Below are 19,137 nucleotides of genomic sequence, written 5' to 3'. Positions count from 1 at the left end.
GTATTTGTACATGGAGACGTTATGTTGACTTCTCTTGGGAGAGGGGTGTGATTAAACTAGAGAGGATGCAGTAAAGATCCACAGGAAGGTTGCCCAGACTAGAAGGCTTGAGTTATCAGGAGTAATCGGATAGGCTGGGTTGTTTCTCCTGGAGCGAAGGAGGCTGAGGAATGACCACACAGAGGTCATAAGGGGCATAGACAGGGGGTAGCTAGTCACAGACTATCTGAAGACATGCTTACTCTTTTTCCAAAGGGAGTCTAAAACTAGTGAGACCAATGTGAATTTACCAATTTAATGTGAAAGGGGAAAGGGAAACCAATTTAATGTGAAAGGGGAAAGATTTAACGGGGACCTGAGGGGCAACTTTTTCACACAGAGGGTGGTGGGTACGTGGAACGAGCTGCCAGAGGAGGCGCAAGAGATGGGTACAATTACTACATTTAAAAGACAATTGAACAGGTACATGGATAGGTAAGGTTTGGAGGGATATGGGCCAAATGCAGGCAAATGGGATAGGCTTAGATGGGCATCTTGGACGAGTTGGGCTGAAGGGTCTGTTTCTATGCTGTATAACTCTATGAATCTAGAACTGATGATGTCAGTGTGAGATGTTGACAATGGATTCACCTTAGTGTCTCCCCCAAGGAAAGAAAGGGAACTATATCCAATGCATTTGTTGAGATGGATGGGGCAGTTTTGCCACTGGGTCAATTGCTCTCAACGTGAAGGTACATCATGGGGCATTCAGAGTGCAGCCAGAACAAGTCTGCACATGGCTCTCCCTGCATTCACAAGGTCTGACCAGCTTTTTCCACCCATTCGTAATCCGCTTCCCTCCCCACCCGAAACTGAGTGTCTTCTTGACCCATTTCAGAGGCAAACGCATTGCGGTGGGTCTGGTAATTCCTGGACCCAACCAGGTAAGGATGCAGGTTTCCTCTCCTGAAGGACCTTCAGTAACCAGGAGCTGAGGAGAGATTACAAGGTGCAGAAGGACAAACAGATGAAAGGTTAAGCTAAAAATGTTTCCCTTTGTGAGACAAAAGATGTAAAAAATATTAATGACCTTGATCTGCCGTGTCGTAGTTCACGCTAGATCAAAGCTTGCAAATATACTGTGTGTTCTGACTCTTACACGGTTTGGTAATACTCATAACTGGTCACATTAGTAATGTGTTATTTATGCATTGAGTGTGCAGACTTCACTGAATGTCCTCTTAGAGCAGGTTCAGAGATTGCGAGGAATAGCGCTCACTTCAAACCCAGACATTGGAATAATATTGGTTAGATATTAACTGCCTGACCCACTCAGAAACATCTGGGCCGTTGTAAAAGAGTCTGCTCCAGATGTGAGTAATGAATTGGTGGGAGATGACAGACTGCACACTCGACACCAGGTGGCACCTTCTTCATTGCTACTGAGTGCTGTGTTAGTTATGATCAGAGGGGTGTGTTAGTCGATGGTATTTTCCTGGAGAAGAGAGAACAAAGTCATTTTGCAGCAAAAAACAAATGCAGACAGACACAACATTAGTCCTTGAGCAGACAGCAGTAGATCCTGGTTGCTGCAAGGTATTGCACCATTACTTGCTGCAAAATTTCTCTGCAATATTCCCCCTCGGAATCTTTATTAGTTATAGTTCCTCAATCGTTCAACTCAAATCAGAGTGGGTTTACTACTTTTCTAGAATCAAACTACACCTGGTGGATTCAAATGGTTAATTATTATGCTAAGTAACTAACTATCTAATGTGTGTGGACATGATCAACTGCAAAGGTTCATTGAAGCAATTGGTCATGTCCTCCACAAAGTCCACACATTCAGTGCAAAACCCCAGCATCCACACCAAACCTGGGCTTTCCTCTCTTCTGGAAAGGTCCCACTCTCAGTGTTCAGTTGGTCAACTGGTAACAATCTATAGTTACGGTCAAGCAAAAGTATGCAGAAGTTATCTGCTCCTCAGGTGGAACCTGTCACACCTCCCCCAGGCTTATGGTTCAAAATAGCCATGGTTACAGCCAGTGCAATGTAGTTCCTCCTCCAATGAAAACATTGGTTACTCTTACTGTTAGCAATGCAACTTCCAAAAACTGATGGACTGTGTGGATTTCAAACAGACATTAAAAGAGGAATTTTGCTACTGTGGCTTAGAAAGTGCAGAAGCATTTTTATTCACCAGAAGCTTAGGTTTTATGGAGAAGTGTAACATTTCTCCTCTGATCCCTGTCCCTTAAACGGAAATGAATTCTTGCATATGTTTACCTGAACACATAACAAGAATATGATTTAATCAACACTGCTAAAACTACTTGTTGAGTTTTGCAAGTGAGGTTGTTTTTACCAACTGCTGAGCCTTATCGAAACAATCATACACCCTGCATTCTGCTAAATCTACACATTCAGTCCAAACCACTACCAACACCAGTGGGCTAGCTACCGGCAATGATTTTTGGTGACATTTTTATTACTAGCTAATACTACGGATTTTCTGAAGACATACGGTTGGCAATCAACATTCCACACAAGCAGCTCTTGTCAACTACGGCCTCACACAGACAGTGCAAAGAGGCTTGGTCAAAGGTGACAGATGGTTCTCTGCTGTCCAGGCCTGAGTTGAAGGTCACACCGAATCCAGGAACATCAAGGGGAAGAACTGGAGGTGATGTAACTATAGCTGATGAAGAGCTGGACTGAAACCTTGGTAGGTGTGTGGAGGTCTGAGAGCTTTTCAGCAGTTGTTTGTTGGTCTCTGCGTTCGTCCCAATTTCCCAGGCCAATTTACTCATGGAAGGAACCACAGTAAAATCCATTGGCAATGTAGGCACCAGTATTGCCTCTTGAGATCCAGCACTCATCTGAGCTCCCATGGACGTTGCAGAGAACATTCCTGATATCCCTTCACCGAGTGGGAAAGATTGCAGTCCCAGATTATAAGTGTGTGTCTCCCTGACATAAAATTCTGATGTGTGGTGATCCAATGTCCTTACATGCTTTTGGATTGTTGAAGCAGAGTTTAAAATTAGGGTATCATTTGATGATTGCACTGATCTACTGGCCAGTGTGAGTTCAGGCTCTGTCCTTGTAAAAATACCACTGGATCGCACAAGTTGGGGGTCTTTTGATAGCAATGGGGTATGTGTACTGAGAGACGGCAATGGAGCTCCCAAATCTACTGGTAGCAGAGTCATCACCTGCTGACCTTTTGAGCTTTCAAGTGAGGCAGGACTCCTGGACTCCTCCTCCAGAAGGCTGTCTGTTCTATCCAGAGATAAAGCCAACCAGGTCATCTGAAGCTCCATTTGAGCTTCCATTTCCCTTCGTGTAGCCGAGATCATGAAGTTCTCTTGGGAGTAAGAACCAGTAATCACACCTGAGTGATTTGCTTGGAAAACACCCGAATTTTCCTGGAATGGTCCTGGAACTGTCAGTGAAACGCTAGGGAAGTCAATCCCATTTGTATATCCATGGGATGAATTCAGTGTCAGGGTTGGAATTTGATCCAATTTGGAAAGACGGTCAGGATGAAGCAAAGTTGTGTTTTCACTTCTTATGCTTTGATCGACATCCAAGGACTGGAACAAGACTGTCACCTCTGGCCTCTGGTTCAACGGTACAGTCTGTGAGCTCCAAACATTTGCAACTGAAGCCTCCAGTGAAGACTTGAGGCTACTCTCCACTGCTGAGGAATCATTCCTCGGATGAAGACCATTGGAGTCATTCTTCCTTTGAAGAGTGTCAAAGGTTAAAGTGTCCATCTCTGAATGTGGAGTGTCAGTGGTTAAGGATCCATTACCTGGATGTGGAACGTCAGTGGGTAAGGATCCGTTTCCTGGATGTGGAATGTCGGTGGTTGATCCGTTCTCTGGATGTGGAATGTCGGTGGTTAAGGATCCCTTCCCTGGATGTGGAATGTCAGTGGTTGATCCGTTCTCTGGATGTGGAATGTCGGTGGTTAAGGATCCGTTCCCTGGATATGGAATGTCGGCGGTTAAGGATCCAAATCCTGGATGTGGAATGTCGGTGGGTAAGGATCCGTTCTCTGGATGTGGAATGTCGGTGGTTAAGGATCCGTTCCCTGGATGTGGAACGTCAGTGGGTAAGGATCCGTTCCCTGGATATGGAATGTCGGTGGTTGATCCATTCTCTGGATGTGGAATGTCGGTGGTTAAGGATCCGTTCCCTGGATATGGAATGTCGGCGGTTAAGGATCCAAATCCTGGATGTGGAATGTCGGTGGTTGATCCGTTCTCTGGATGTGGAATGTCGGTGGTTAAGGATCCGTTCCCTGGATATGGAATGTCGGCGGTTAAGGATCCAAATCCTGGATGTGGAATGTCGGTGGTTGATCCGTTCTCTGGATGTGGAATGTCGGTGGTTAAGGATCCGTTCCCTGGATATGGAATGTCGGTGGTTAAGGATCCAAATCCTGGATGTGGAATGTCGGTGGGTAAGGATCCGTTCTCTGGATGTGGAATGTCAGTGGGTAAGGATCCGTTGCCTGGATGTGAAATGTCGGTGGTTAAGGATCCGTTGTCTGGATGTGGAATGTCAGTGGGTAAGGATCCGTTCCCTGGATGTGGAATGTCGGTGGTTAAGGATCCGTTCTCCAAATATGGAGCACCAGAGGGTAAGATGAATGAGGTGTACAAGGCTACTTGGGAAACCCATGTGTTTTTGGTCAATGATCCTGTAGCTTTGATCGTCGTTATCGCCCATTTGTTTTCTGTCACGACAGGTGCAGGTAGCTGGCTTCGTGTGTTATGCAGTGTGACACCAATCAGTGGGACCTGGCTGCAGCCTTTCTCTGTAAACGTCTTGCTGACAGGAAGGAGGGAAGTTCTGGCCTCTCTCCCAGACGATCTCCACTGACTGTCCTCAACTGGTGAAGCATTTTCCAGCAGTGATTCCAGGACTCTTGTTGCGACTGACACTCGACTCAGTGGGACACTTGTTCCTGAACCTGGCTGCAACTCCACGGTGCTGGCATTGGCTGACTGCACTGTCGGTGAAAAGGAGAAATGGACACTGGATTCAGGAGATCCCAGTGACAATTTCCCTGTGTTGGCCTGCAATTGAGTGAGACCTGCACTGAATTCAGAGTTAGAAGATCTCAGAGAAACGTCCAAGAAATTATCTGGAATTGGAGAAATATTTACCATATCTGACATTATTGAGGTTGTAGAAACAAACTCCAAACCATCAGGATGGTCCATTTTGATGTGCAGCCCAGCTGATGTGGTGGAAGAGCTCTTGTCCACATCGTTCTCCAAACTAGAAGTGCCATCTATTTGGCTTCTAGCCAAAAACTGCCGTGGATGCAGTGTAACCCCTTGAGATTGCCTTAATTGATTTGTTATCTGTTCAGTGCTAATGAGCAGCCTTTGTGTTGATGGCATAGAGTCTTTGCCCGTGTTTGCTAGGTGGATCAACTCTATCACTGGTCTTAGTTGGGTGTCATTAAAGCTGGTGTTGTCCCTTTCAAAAGGCAGGCTTGAGATGATGGAACCAACTTGGCCCGGATCAAGCAATGAACTTGGCCAACTGGTCAAGGGACTATTGTCCTCTGGTGAGGCAGTGCTAGAAGACTTGGTATTAGAATGGTCAGTGCAGAACTTGGGTCCATGGGCATCTATAGAGCATTCAATATTGCCCTGGAGAGATGCTGAAGTCTCTGTGACGAACTGATCTCCTAGAAGGTTCAATGGGTTTCCCAATTGATTCATATCATTGGTGAGTGTCCAGAGTGAGCTATGTAGGACATGCTCATGAGATACAATACTGCCCGTGCTTACTTCATGTAGAAACCCTGTTGGAGTGGGATTAATTGGTTGGTACAACACCAGAAAGGGCGTTTGTGGTTGTATCTCCAATATGTTTAACCCATCAGATGACCTTTGGCCAGAACTGCGATGGTTAGGTGATAATATAGAAGAAATACTCGGCTTCAAGCTCAATGTTTCCACCCCAGCATCAGATCCAAGTTCGGCCAGTGACTCATGGCTATCAAAAGTGAGAGGTGTCATCTCAAAACTGTCCCCTGTAACATTACCTGTTGAATTCTTGTCAGCAAGCTTCAAGTCCCAGAAATGCCTCCCCAGTTTTTTTAACCTGATGAGGAATTCAGAAGTCAATCCAGAGATGTTGGCATCCTGATCAGTCATATTGTTACCTCCAGCAATATTGGGAAAGAAACTTGGAGGAAGATGTTTCTTCGCACCAATGCTATTGGCTGCCACTTCCAAATCCTTTGAATCCTTAGTAACACGTGAGTTCTTGGTAACGGTCTTGGTGAAGACGACCGAAGCACTGTGCACGTTTGGGAACATTGGTTTCAAAGTGCTGGGTCTGGGTCTCAGTGGGAACCTCAGTGGTGTGGAGATGATCCCCAATGGGTTTCTGAACCTCCCTGATCTCTGCTCCATATGCGAAGTCGACCCTTGCCAGAAATCATTTGGCAGAACCTGGAACCTCTGCAAATCTGGTTCGTTAAAACTTCCAGCTGTTAGTGGGAAAATCGATCATTAATTCACCACACTCCCCTTCACATCTGAATCTTAGCAATACCTTGGTGTACCTTACAGGGCCAATGAAGGCTAACTTCACCCCCTCCCAATCTATAAGGCAGGTAATGACATGGTAACCAACCAGTTCAGAGAAGCGGCAGAGGAGGTTTAACAGAAATTGGTAAATTGATTGTCACGTACAGAGGCACAGTGAAAAACTTTGTTTTGCATGCCATCTATACAGATCATTTCATTACAACAGTGCATTGAGGTAGTACAAAGGAAAACAATAACAGAATGCAGAATAACGTGTTACAGTTACAGAGAAAGTGCAGTGCAGGCAGACAATAAGGTGCAAGGTCATAATAAGGTCAAGAGTCCATCTTATCGTAAAAGGGAACTGTTCAAGGGTCTTGTAACATTGGGGTAGAAGCTGTCCTTGAGCCTGGTGGTACGTGCTTTCAGGCTTTTGTATCTTCTGCCCAATGGAAGGAAGGAGAAGAGAGAATGCCCGGGGTGGGAGGGGTCTTTGATTATGCTGGCTGCTTCACTGAGGCAGCGAGAAGTGCAGACAGAGTCAATGGAGGGGAGGCTGGTTTTCATGACGTGCTGAGCTGTGTCCACAACTCTCTGCAGTTTCTTGCAGTCCTGGGCAGAGCAGTTGCCGTACCAAGCCGTGATGCATTGGGATAGAATGCTTTCTGTGGTGCATCGATAAAAATTTATGAGGGTCAATGGGAACATGCCGAATTTATTTAGCCTCCTGAGGAGGTAGAGAAGCTAGTGCACTTTCTTGGTCATGGCGGGAAAGGATAACCCCATGGGCTGAAGTTCCACAGGACATTCTCTTGGTTGGGCCATCACATTATGTAAAACCTCATTTATTCACTGTCAACTCATGTGTGAGGAAGAGACTTGACTTCAAAGATGCAACCATAAATAATGCGTGCCAACATCTCTACTTTCTTAGAAGCTTAACAAGATTCAGCTCGTCACCAAATACTCCAAAAAACTCCTACAGGCATACGGTTGAAAGTATCCTGACTGGTTGCATTGCAGCCTGGTACGGCAATTCCAATGCACAGGAATGCAAGCGGTTGCAGGGGGTAGTGAACACAGCCCAGTTCATCACAGGCATGGCCCTCCCCACCACTGACAGCATCTACAGAGAGCAGCATCTATCATTAAGGACCACTACCATCCGGGTCATGCCCTCTTCTCCCTGCTACTGTCGGGCAGGAGGTACAGAAGCCTGAAGTCCCACACCCACCCCTTCAGGAACAGCGACTTTCCTACAACCATCAGGTTCTTGAACCGACCTGCACAACCCTAACCCTACCTCAGTAACAGAATACTACGGACCACCTCTTGCACTGCCATGGACTTGTCTCTGTGCGTCATTTTGCACTAATGTCTTGGTTTGCACTGACATATTTTTCATCATTGTCTTGTATAATTTATGTATAACTTATATTCTGTGCAATGTTCTCTGAATCTACGTGCCTGTGATGCTGCCGCAAGCAAGCTTTTCATTGTACCTGTACCTCACCATAACTCGACATTAACTCGACTTGAGCTGACACAGAAACCTAGCAACAGCAGCACTTCTTGGACACTGAGGGTAAAACAAGGTCTACCTGTCTGAGGTGGACATGAAGCATCCCACTGCAATGTGGAAGAAGAGCAGGGGAGTTTGCTGGAGACACGAGACACTGCAGAGGATGGAACCTGCAGCAAAAATAACAAACTGCTGGAGGAACTCAGCGGGTCAAAGTCAAAGTCGAGTTTATTGTCAGATGCACAAGTCCATGTGTGCACAGGTGCAATGAAAAACTTACTTGCAGCAGCATCACAGGCACAGAGCATCAGATAAGCAGCATTCACAAGAAAAACAAATTAAACACAAGAAAGAACACAATTGGAACAAAGAACAAAGTCCATTTTAGTGCAGAATGTCAAAGTGGTCATAGTGTACTGAGGTGGTGATTAGGGTTGTGCAGGTTGGTTCAAGAAATGAATGGTTGAAGGGAAGTAGCTGTTCTTGAACCTGGTGGTGTGGGACTTCAGGCTTCGGTACCTCCTGCCCGATGGTAGCTGCGAGAAGATAGCATGGCCCGGATGGTGGGGATCTTTGATGACAGATGTTGCCTTCTTGAGGCAGCACCTCATGTAGATACCACCGATGGTGGGGAGGGATGTGCCCGTGATGTATTGGGCTGAGTCCATTACTATCTGCAGCTTCTTACGTTCCTGCGCATTTGAATTGCTGTACCAGACCATGATGCAACCAGTCAGGATGCTTTCAACAGTAGAAGTTTGTTAGAGTGTTTGGTGACAAGCTGAACTTCCTTAACCTCCTAGGGAAGTAAAGACGCTGGCGCACTTTCCTTGTGATTGTATCTGTGTGCTGGGCCCAGGACAGGTCATCCGATATGTTAATGCCCAGGAATTTAAAGCTGCTGACTCTCTCCACCGCCGATCCCCCGGTGTAGAACGGCGCATGTTCGCCCCTCCTTCCCCATCCTGAGGTCAACCCTCAGCTTGTTTGTTTTGCCGATGTTGAGCAAGTGTTTGTTTTGGCACAGCTCAACCAGTCAGGCAAGCCGTATCTGTGGAGGTAGAAGGACGGTCAACATTTGGGGTTGGGACCCTGCGTCAGGACTGAGAGTGGAGAGAGACGGAACCTGCAAAAGACATCCAATACCTTCTGGGACTAAGCTCCCTGACCGTGTACTGACTACGATGGTCTCGACACCAGCCAATGCACTCACAGGAATTTGTTACCACAGAGGGCTATGGAGACCAAGTCATTGGGGGTAGTTAAGGCAGAGATTGATAGGTTCTTGATTGGTAAAGGGGATGAAGGGCTATGGGGAGAAGGCAGCAGAATGGGGTTGACAAAACCAGCCACGATTGAATGGCGGAGCAGACTCGATGGGCCGAATGGCCTAATCTTATGGAAATGTGATTTTAAGCTGTTCCATTGGTCAGGTGACAGAGAAGTGCAACAAAGCGCAGGAATTTAAACCGAACACTCTTTTTCGTGGCCCATCTTAAACAGATTCCTATTGTGAACATGTGTAGAAGGCCACCCCTCCTAATTTCAATAGGATCCCCCTGCTGGTTTTTCCTCACGCCCACATCCATGCCCCCTGTGATGGGTCACTATTATACATTGCTGCAAGATGCTCGATGAACACCAACTGGGGAGGGTGAGGGGTTGAGGGCGCGATCGGGTCACTGTTCCTTGTCGTCCTCTTTAAGGAACTTCAGAAGTATCTGGCCCACGGCAGATAACCCACCCAGAAAAACCGCTGCCACGATGTAAGATGGTATCTCCACCACACCTACAGCACACCATCCTACCACCATCACCACTCATTCTCAGATCTCACCCACACAAGCACCAGCGTTTCTAGACTAAGAGATGATATTTTTTTTTACAGGTCAAATCCAGCCTGCTTAAAGAGGCAATATTTCCTGGAAACTGGAAATTATTTTATAAGTTCTTGTGGTTTAGAATGGGAGATAAGGTACACAGTTTCCAACCTGTTGGCCACAAGTGACAACACATTTTTTTTTTGGAGGGACCCTATGTCATAACAATGTGCAATATTTTGTAGTTAGGTAGCATTGCCTGTCTAAATAAGTGTGTTTGCACTCTTTTAGAGGATAAATCATGACCTTGCCATCTCCAAAGCTTTCAATGGGTTAGTAGCCTCACTGACATGGCAACGTTAGTAATCCAGCACCTACACCCACGCTAGCGAAGAGCATTTCAGTCACCTCCTCCCTACCTTCACTGTTTGAGCAATTACAAGTTGTGTTTTGGGAGACTGTGTTGTTTCGCTGCCCTGATCAACGCAAAAAGAACAAAAGTTACACACTCAGTCAGCGCGGAAACTTGTTCCCCAAGATGTCAGTATGAGTGGCCCAACATCGGTGTGTGTTCCACTCCCAGAGGAAAAGCAATGGAACTCCCAATGAGTGGAGCTTTACTGCTGGAGTATAGCCTGCTACAGGCATCCATCTGTAATCTTTTCAGTAACCTGTCTGGCTAAGATATGCTGCTTATTGGAACTAAGCAGGAATATTCTCCACCAATCCAGCAGATCTCAGTAATAAGGCAGACGGTATGGTCAGTCTCTAACAGTAGTCTGGTACACTGTGGATCCACTCGGGTCTAATATCAGGCTTGTAAGGAATCCAAGATGTCCAACTTCTTTACAAACGGGGGCTCCACCCCGACTTGTGGTCAAGAGAGCTTGCACCCACATCTCTGCCATTTCCCGCACCTCCACTCTCACCCCCACCCCTCCCAGACCCAACAGGGATAGGGTCCCCCTTGTCCTCACATTTCATCCCACCAGCCTACATATCCAACACATCATTCTCCGCCACTTCTGCCACCTCCAACGGGACCCCTCCACCAAGCACATCTTCCCCTCCCCACCCCTTTCTGCCTTTGGCAGGGACCGCTCTCTCTGTGACTCCCTAGTTCAATCCTCCCACCCCACCCATCTCGGTCCTGCCCCGGGAACTTTCCACTGCCCCCACCATAGATGCAACACCTGCCCCTACACCACCTCCATCCGGGGACCCAAACAGTCCTTTCAGGTGAGGCAGAGATTTACCTGCACCTCCCCTAATATCATCTACTGCATTTGGTGCTCCAAGTGTGACCTCCTCTACATTGGTGACACCAAACGCAGACGAGGTGACCATTTCGCAGACCACCTACGCTCCGTCCGTAACCGCGATCTGCATTTCCCCGTTGCCGGTCACTTCAACTCCCCGTCCGACACTATCACTGATATGTCAGTCCTCGGCCTCCTCCACTGTTGGGAGAAGTCCAAGCGCAAACTGGAGGAACAGCACCTCATTTTCCGTCTTGGAACCTTGCAGCCTAACGTCATGGACATTGAATTCTCCCACTTTAAGTAATCTCCACCCCCCTTCCCCACACCCACCATGTTTCTTCTTCCCTTTCCTAGCCTTCTTTTTTCCCCTCTCTTCTTAGCTTTTACCCACCCCCCGGCGGATCTGCTCTCCCTTCGTCCCCTGCAACTGCATCTACCTATCACCACCTTGCGCCCACTCTACCTCCCCTCTTTTGTCCACCTATCACTGCTCTGCTTTTCCCTCTTATACATTGGGCTTCCCCTTTTCCTATCTTCAGTCCTGAAGAAGGTTCCTGACCCGAAACGTTGACCGCCTGCTTTTCTCCACGGATGCTGCCTGGCCTGCTGAGTTCCTCCAGCGTCGTCGTGTTTTTCATCCAGACTGAATTGTCACCAATGTTCCACTGCCAAGGAGCCTCTTCCTCTTTTAACCCATCATCCTCCCTTTGAGAGAGGTAGCTACCAATTGACTCAGTCTAAAAAGCTCCATTAGAGGCAACCTCCAACATCTTCTTTCCAAAATCATTCACCGTGGGGACTTGCTGCCAGGTTTTCTAATAACAGCAGTGACTGCACTCTAAGATGCTTTATTGGCTGAAGAAACACATGCTCCATTGGTCAGGAAAGTTGCAATACAAACCCAAGTCACAGCCCTCCTCAATGACAGACATGTACCCCCTCCTATCTACAAAGACATTATTGGATCAAACATCCAGTGACTTACTCAAATCTGTGGTCTCTCTGGATCCGTGTGTGGTGACTTCCGTGAGCGGAGCATTTGTGCCTTTGTGATGTAATCAAATGCGAGATACTGATCACACAATTGATAAACAAAATGGTCTGAATACTTCTCACTAATCCTCCGAAGGGGAGAACCTCTCTCGGAGAGCTACCTGAGAAATCTCAGGAGATGACATGATGTAGTAAAGAGATTCCCTAAATTTGGCTGTTCTTCTTGCCTGATGCTCACTGCAGCAGGGAGACCATTGAGCCCATAGTGCTTGTGTTGGCTCCTTAAAAGAATCTCAGAAAGAGATAGCACTGGCCTTGCTGCAGAGAGTGTGGAGAGAGGCAGCTTCTCCTTAGGTAGTGCCTCAGGAACGAGGATGACTTGGGCAGAGTGTTGGCAGATGGAATTTAATCCCAATCAGTGCAAGGAGATTCATTTTGGGAAGTCAAATTGGGGAGAACACTTATACAGTAAATGGTAGGGCACCCAGGAATATTGATGAGCAGAGAGAGACCTTAGGGTTCAGGTCCTTAGTTCCCTGAAAGTGGCAATACAGGTGGATCGGGTGGTGAGAAAGTTGTATGGTCTGGACACAAAATATGAAAATTGGGATGTTATGTAGCAACTTTACAAAACACTGGTTCTGGTTGTCACATTATAGGAAGGTCATAGTTGCACTAGAGAGAGTGCAGAAGAGATTCACCAGGGTGTTGCCTGGATTGGAGGGCTTTAGTTACAGGGAGAGATTGGATAGGCTAGAGCTGGAGGAACTCAGTGTGTCAGGCAGCATTTGTGGAGGAAAATGGGCAGTTGACATTTTGGGTTGAGACCCTTCATATGGACTGAAAAACAGGGGAGATAGAGATGGAGGGAAGGGTTGGAGCAAGGGCTTGTAGGTGATGGGTGGATCCAGGTGAGGAGGGGTGAGAGGCAGATGGAGGAGGGGAGGGTGGGAATAGCGACAGAGCCTGGGAGGTGAGAGGTGGAGGCAACAGAGGGCTGCGGATGGTGGAGCCTGATAGGAGAGGAAGGTGGAGCCTGGAATCAGGTGAGGGAGGTGGGGAGGGCAGAGAGAGGGAGGGGTCCCAGTGGGAGGGGTGTGTGGGCGATGGGCAGATAGAATGCATGGAGGGGAAAAATGCAGGGTGATGGGGGCCTGGGGCGACAATACTCTCTTGTATTCACTGTACACTATCCAATATGATGCATTTAATAAATTGAACAACTTATCTTTGATAAAGAATCTGCGTAACGTAACATCCCAAAATTTCAGAATGTATTATTGCTAAACTAATGGTTTTCTTAAATTCTTAATATCATAGAATATCTTAGTAAAATAAGTTACAAAGCATTCTTATTTTTAGACACATAATTCTTCTATAGATTATTCATAAAGGCAATATCCTCGTAAATATCTCACACTGTAATTACAATAGAGGAGCTGGTGGGAATTTGTAGTTATACCAAGCCTCCACACCAGCTGCCTCATTATAGTAAATTATATAAAAATAAAAACAGAATAAAAAGGTGCATTTTTCTTACCATTAGTTGAGGGGTCGACACTGTTAGTGGTGTGCATGTTAGTGGTGAGGGTGTTGGAGTTAGCTGGAGAGGTGGCTGGTAATAAGGAAGAGCAGGCAGGTAACAATACATTATTACATTGTGCACTGGTTAATCATTACATACAGTTACCTAACGTTGGTTCATGAGCCACACACTATTGCAATGAATGCTGGCTTGAGAATTTTCAGTTTTACCATTGATCAAGGGCTTTGCTATCGTGAGAAAAGTGATAGGAATCTCACCTCTAGGTAACTGTGTCTCTCGCCTGAGCTGTAAGCATGTGGTATAATCTGACACTCAGTCAGATAGTCAGGGGAACTCTGTTGTTGAAGGCACCATCTCTTCAACAAGACATTAAACTGAGGCAGTGGACATCAATGATCCTATCAAATTAGAACCATAGAACCATAGAAAACTACAGCACAGTAAAACAGGCCATTTGGCCCTTCTAGTCTGTGCTGAAACATTATTCTGCTAGTCCCATTTACCTGCCCCCAGCCCATACCCCTCCAGACCTCTCTCGTCCATGTATCTATCCAATTTACTCTTAAAAGTTAAGAGCGAGCCCGCATTTACCACATCAGATGGCAGCCCATTCCACACTCCCACCACTCTTTGAGTGAAGAAGTTCCCTCTAATGTTCCTGCTAAACCTTTCACCTTTACATGAGGATAACTTTGTACTGAAGATCAGTTGGTCTTCCAGCACAACGAGATGTCCGTACTGGCGACGGGCACATTCTAGGCTGCAGGAGTACGTGATGAGGGATGCACTGAAGCTCGGGGCAGCCAATGCAAAGGCTCTGTGGGGAAGGACCACAGTCTGGAATCCTTTGCTACTGGATGGGGAGGGGCTGAGTCTGGTGGGGAAGCCCCTCAAACAACAAAAGGGTGTATCACCCCAGGGTCTACATGAGCACCAATGGTGCTATGTTAAAAAAAATGTTTTGTTAACACTACTGAATGTATTGACCAAATGACACTAAGAATATAAAGAGTTTCACATCGTGTTTATTCTTTCAGCGCAGCGGTTAGCATAACACTATTACAGCGCCGGCGACCTGGGTTCAATTCCAGCCACTGTCTATAAGGAGTTTGGACATTCTCCCTGCTGTCTATAAGGAGTTTGGACATTCTCCCTGTGTCTGTGTGGGTTTCCTCCGGGTGCTCTGGTTTCCTCCCACATTCCAAAGACGTACGGGTCAGGAAGTTGGGGGCATGCTATGTTGGCGCCGGAAGTGCGGCGACACTTGCGGGCTGCCCCCAGAACACTCTACGCAAAGGTGCATTTCACTGTGTGTTTCGAAGTACATGTGACCAATAAAGAAATCGTAAAGATCTTAATCTTATTTTGAAATTTAAAAAACATCATTTGGGTCATCGCAACAGTGAAGTTCTGTGAATGGTCAGCAAGTGTAGCAGAAGTCAAGTGTCAGGCAGGGGTAGTTAAGCCCCTGGGTTGGGTAGTTCAATAATGCAAGTGGAACTTACTACCACGTAGAACAGTAGAAACAACCAGTCCCGAAGCTGAAAGGGAAACATGGGGACAAGGGAATGAATCGATGGGCTAACATTTCGGATCTGAAACCCCTCGTCAGAACAAGAGGTCCTCTACCTGAAATGTTAACTCTGCTTCTCTCTCCAGAGATGCTGCCTGACCTGTTGAGCATTTTCTGTTTAGATTTCAGATTTCCGGCAGCTGCAGTTGTTTGATTTTCATTTTGATATGCAAGGTAAAGTTGGTGGGAGCAGGTTCCTGGGGAGAGTACACTCGTTGCGTCTGAATGGTTTGCTTTGGAACATTTCAGTGTTACTTGATCCCACTCCGATTCTCTCAGTTTCAGTTGGGAAAGGGGCAAGGCTCTGAATGGAATGGGAAATAGGAAAGCTTTGGGGATTAGTGGCATTGGGTCTGATGGACCTCTGAGTCACTGGTCAGGGAGTGACAGAGGGAGACACTGCAGATGCTGGAAATCTGGAGCAACACACACTATATGCTGGAGAGGCTCAGCTGGTAATAGAAACATAGAACCATAGAACACTACAGCACAGAAAACAGGCCATTCAGCCCTTCTAGTCTGTGCCAAAACGTTATTCCGCCAGACCCATTTACCTGCACCCAGTCCATAACCCTCCAGACCTCTCCCATCCATGTATCTATCCAATTTATTCTTAAAACTTAAGAGTGAGCCCACATTTACTATCAGGTCATGCAGCATCTGTGGAGGGAAATGGACAAGCGACGTTTTCAGGCCGAGACCCCTTCATCTGAGGGTGGAAGAGGGGATCAGGTTCAGAGGGTCCAGAATTGGCCAGTGCCAAGTTTACTGGTTGAAGTGAGGGGGTGCGCTAGCCTTCTTGTCTGACTCCACACCCATGTCAATGTGGTGGTATTTTAGCTGCCCTTTGGAGTGTCTCCTCAGCTGTTCAAGAAACAGGTCCAACTCCAGAGTAATCGAGTGAGCTGACCAAAGTGCTCAGCCTTGCCAGTGTTGCAATAAAGTTACAATCACCCCAGCTGCAGATTGGATGATACTTCCATTTATTTGTGGGTTTTAGCAATTAAATAATTGTGGTCTAATCACCACAATTGTTACACATTCACTTTGGGCATGGTAATAGTGTCCTAAAGCTTATGGGATGTTAGCATTCAGAAGTCGAGGGATCGAGTTTAAGAGCTGCGAGGTAATGATGCAGCTTTATAAAACTCTGGTTAGACCACACTTAGAGTACTGTGTCCAGTTCTGGTCGCCTCATTATATGAAGGATGTGGAAGCATTGGAAAGGGTGCAGAGGAGATTTACCATAATGCTGCCTGGTTTGGAGAATATGCATTATGAGGAGAGACTAAGGGAGCTAGGGCTTTACTCTTTGGAGAGAAGGAGGATGAGAGGAGACATGATAGAGGTGTACAAAATATTGAGAGGAATAGATAGAGTAGACAGCCAGCGCCTCTTTCCCAGGGCACCAATGCTCAATACAAGAGGGTATGGCTTTAAAGTAATGGGTGGGAAGTTCAAGGGAGATATCAGAAGAAGGTTTTTTACCCAGAGAGTGGTTGGGGCATGGAATGTGCTGCCTGGGGCGGTGGTGGAGGCAGGTACATTGGTTAAATTCAAGAACCATAGAACCAATCAGCACAAGACAGGCCCTTCAGCCCACCATGTTGTGCCGTCCATCAAACCACCCTCACACTACCTAACCCTTTCCTCCTGCATATCCCTCTATCTCACACTCCTCCATATGCCTATCCAACAAACTCTTGAACCTGTCCAATGTATCTGCCTCCACCACCACCCTAGGCAGTGCATTCCATGCACCAACCACTCTCTGGGTGAAAAACCTCCCCCTGACATCTCCCCTGAACCTCCCACCCATAACCTTAAAGCCATGACCTCTCGTCTTGAGCATTGGTGCCCTGGGAAGGAGGCGCTGACTGTCTACTCTATCTATTCCTCTCAATATTTTATATACCTCTATCATGTCTCCTCTCATCCTCCTCCTTTCCAGTGAATAAAGCCCTAGCACGTTAAGCCTTTCCCCATATTACTAGATAGGCATATGGAGGAATTTAAAATAGGGGGATATATGGGAGGAAGGGGTTAGATAGTCTTAGGTGAGGTTTAAAGATCAGCACAATTGTGGGCCGAAGGGCCTGTATTGTGCTGTACTGTTCTATGTTCTACATTCTATGTTTAAAGCATTTCATGAATGTGTTATCAAACAAAAACTGACATTAAGCTGAGCAGAGGTATTTATAATTTACTTACTATAACAACTGTACAAGACATTGGTGAGACCACACTGCATCATGTGCCGTTCTGGTTGCCCAGATATAGGAAGGATGGTGAGACTGCACTTGGAGTACAGCGTGCAGTTCTGGTCATCATGCCAGAGGAAGGATGTGATTAAGCTGGAGAGGGGGCAGAAAAGATTCACCAGGATGTTACTGGGACTGGGGGGCTTGAGTTATAAGGAGAGACTGGATAGGCTGGGACTGTTTTCCCTGGAGTGCAGGTGGCTGAGGGGTGACCTTACAGACGTTTATAAAATCATGAGAAGCATAGATAAGGTGGATGGCTGCAGTCTTTTTCCCAAGGCAGGTGAGTTTGAGATGAGAGGGGAAAGATTTGAGGGGCAAATTTTTCACTCAGAGGGTGGTGGGTGTATGGAACAAGCTGTCAGAGGAAGTGGTAGAGACGGGTACAATTACAATGTTTAAAAGGCACTTGGACAGGTACATGGATAGGAAAGATTTAGGGGGATACGGGCCAAATGCAGGCAAATGGAACTAGCTCAGGTCGACACCTCGGTCAGCGTGGATGAGTTGCGCCAAGGGTGTCCGTGCTGTATAACTTTATGATTCCGTAACTCAGAAAGAGGCCATTCAGCCCATCAGTTCCATGCTGGCTTGCAATCCCATGTAAGATAAGACTATTAGTCACATGTACATCGAAACACACAGTGAAATACATCTTTGCGTAGAGTGTTCTGGGGGCAGCCCGCAAGTGTCGCCACGCTTCCGACGCCAACACAGCACGCCCACAACTTCCTAACCCGTACGCCTTTTCCCATTCCCTTCTCATAGAGCCATACAGCAGAGAACCAGGCCCTTCAGCCCAACGAATCCACACTAACCATCAACCACCCATTTACCCCAATCCTACACTATTCCCATTTTTTTTTGTTCTCCCCACATTCCTATCAAGTCCCCCCATGCAAACTCCACACGGACAGCACCGGAGGTCGGCATTGAACCCGGGTCACTGGAGCTGTGAGGCTGCGGCATCAAATTCTGCGCCCCTGGTCGCAGGGTTTACAGAGAGTGGAACAAGGGAACATCGTGGACCGAAAGACCTGTACTGTACTGTGCTGTAATGTTCCATGTTCTATGTTCTAATTAGCTCTGGACTCAGCAAAGACAAAGGATACAAGTTACAGAGACAGGGAACCTTCCTGATGAATCGCAGACGGTGCTTCAGAAGTTGCGTACAGATCTGGTTGGAGCATAATGAGTGGGAAGTAGGGAGGGTTTATGAATCACAAGGCTTGATGGACCTCCTGAGGGAGCCAGTGAGGAGTCCGCCCGGAGCTGGGGAACAGCCGCAGTGGGTGAGGTAAGGGCTCTGGCGCTCTTCCAGTGTTTGCTTCATGACAAGTGACCAAAGAGCAGCTCATGATTAAGGAGGTCCATCAAGATGAAGAGGGGCGATGGTGCAGAGTTCCGGGAGAGGACGGCAGGGTTAGGAAGCAAACCCCTCCCTCAATTACACTGTGTTCTCGATGGCCTCACCCTCCTCACCCCAAGCTTGTTACTCCAGCTGTATCTGAAGGTATCCGAGACTGGGCCTCTTTATCCCTAGAGTGGAGGCTCAGGGGTAACCTTACAGGGGCTTATGATAGGAGATGCTGAACAAACTTGGGCTCTTCTCTCTGG

The 19,137-nt window shown here is 47.0% G+C and overlaps 1 protein-coding gene across 1 annotated transcript in view; it reads right to left on the bottom strand.

Moving 5' to 3' along the window:
- Nucleotides 1-19,137, bottom strand: part of adgrg6 (adhesion G protein-coupled receptor G6) — a 125,206-nt gene that overhangs the window by 69,239 nt on the left and 36,830 nt on the right. The window contains exons 6-8 of the mRNA XM_052013013.1: nucleotides 13,681-13,755; nucleotides 12,133-12,192; nucleotides 10,305-10,361 (exon numbers count right to left, since the gene is read on the bottom strand). Coding sequence (XP_051868973.1) covers nucleotides 10,305-10,361; nucleotides 12,133-12,192; nucleotides 13,681-13,755 — 192 coding nt within the window. The remainder of the gene's footprint in view (nucleotides 1-10,304; nucleotides 10,362-12,132; nucleotides 12,193-13,680; nucleotides 13,756-19,137) is intronic.

Source organism: Pristis pectinata, chromosome 3 (assembly GCF_009764475.1).
Source record: "Pristis pectinata isolate sPriPec2 chromosome 3, sPriPec2.1.pri, whole genome shotgun sequence".
In the NCBI taxonomy this organism is placed as follows: Eukaryota; Metazoa; Chordata; class Chondrichthyes; order Rhinopristiformes; family Pristidae; genus Pristis; species Pristis pectinata.
This window is presented reverse-complemented; position numbering and strand designations above follow the sequence as displayed.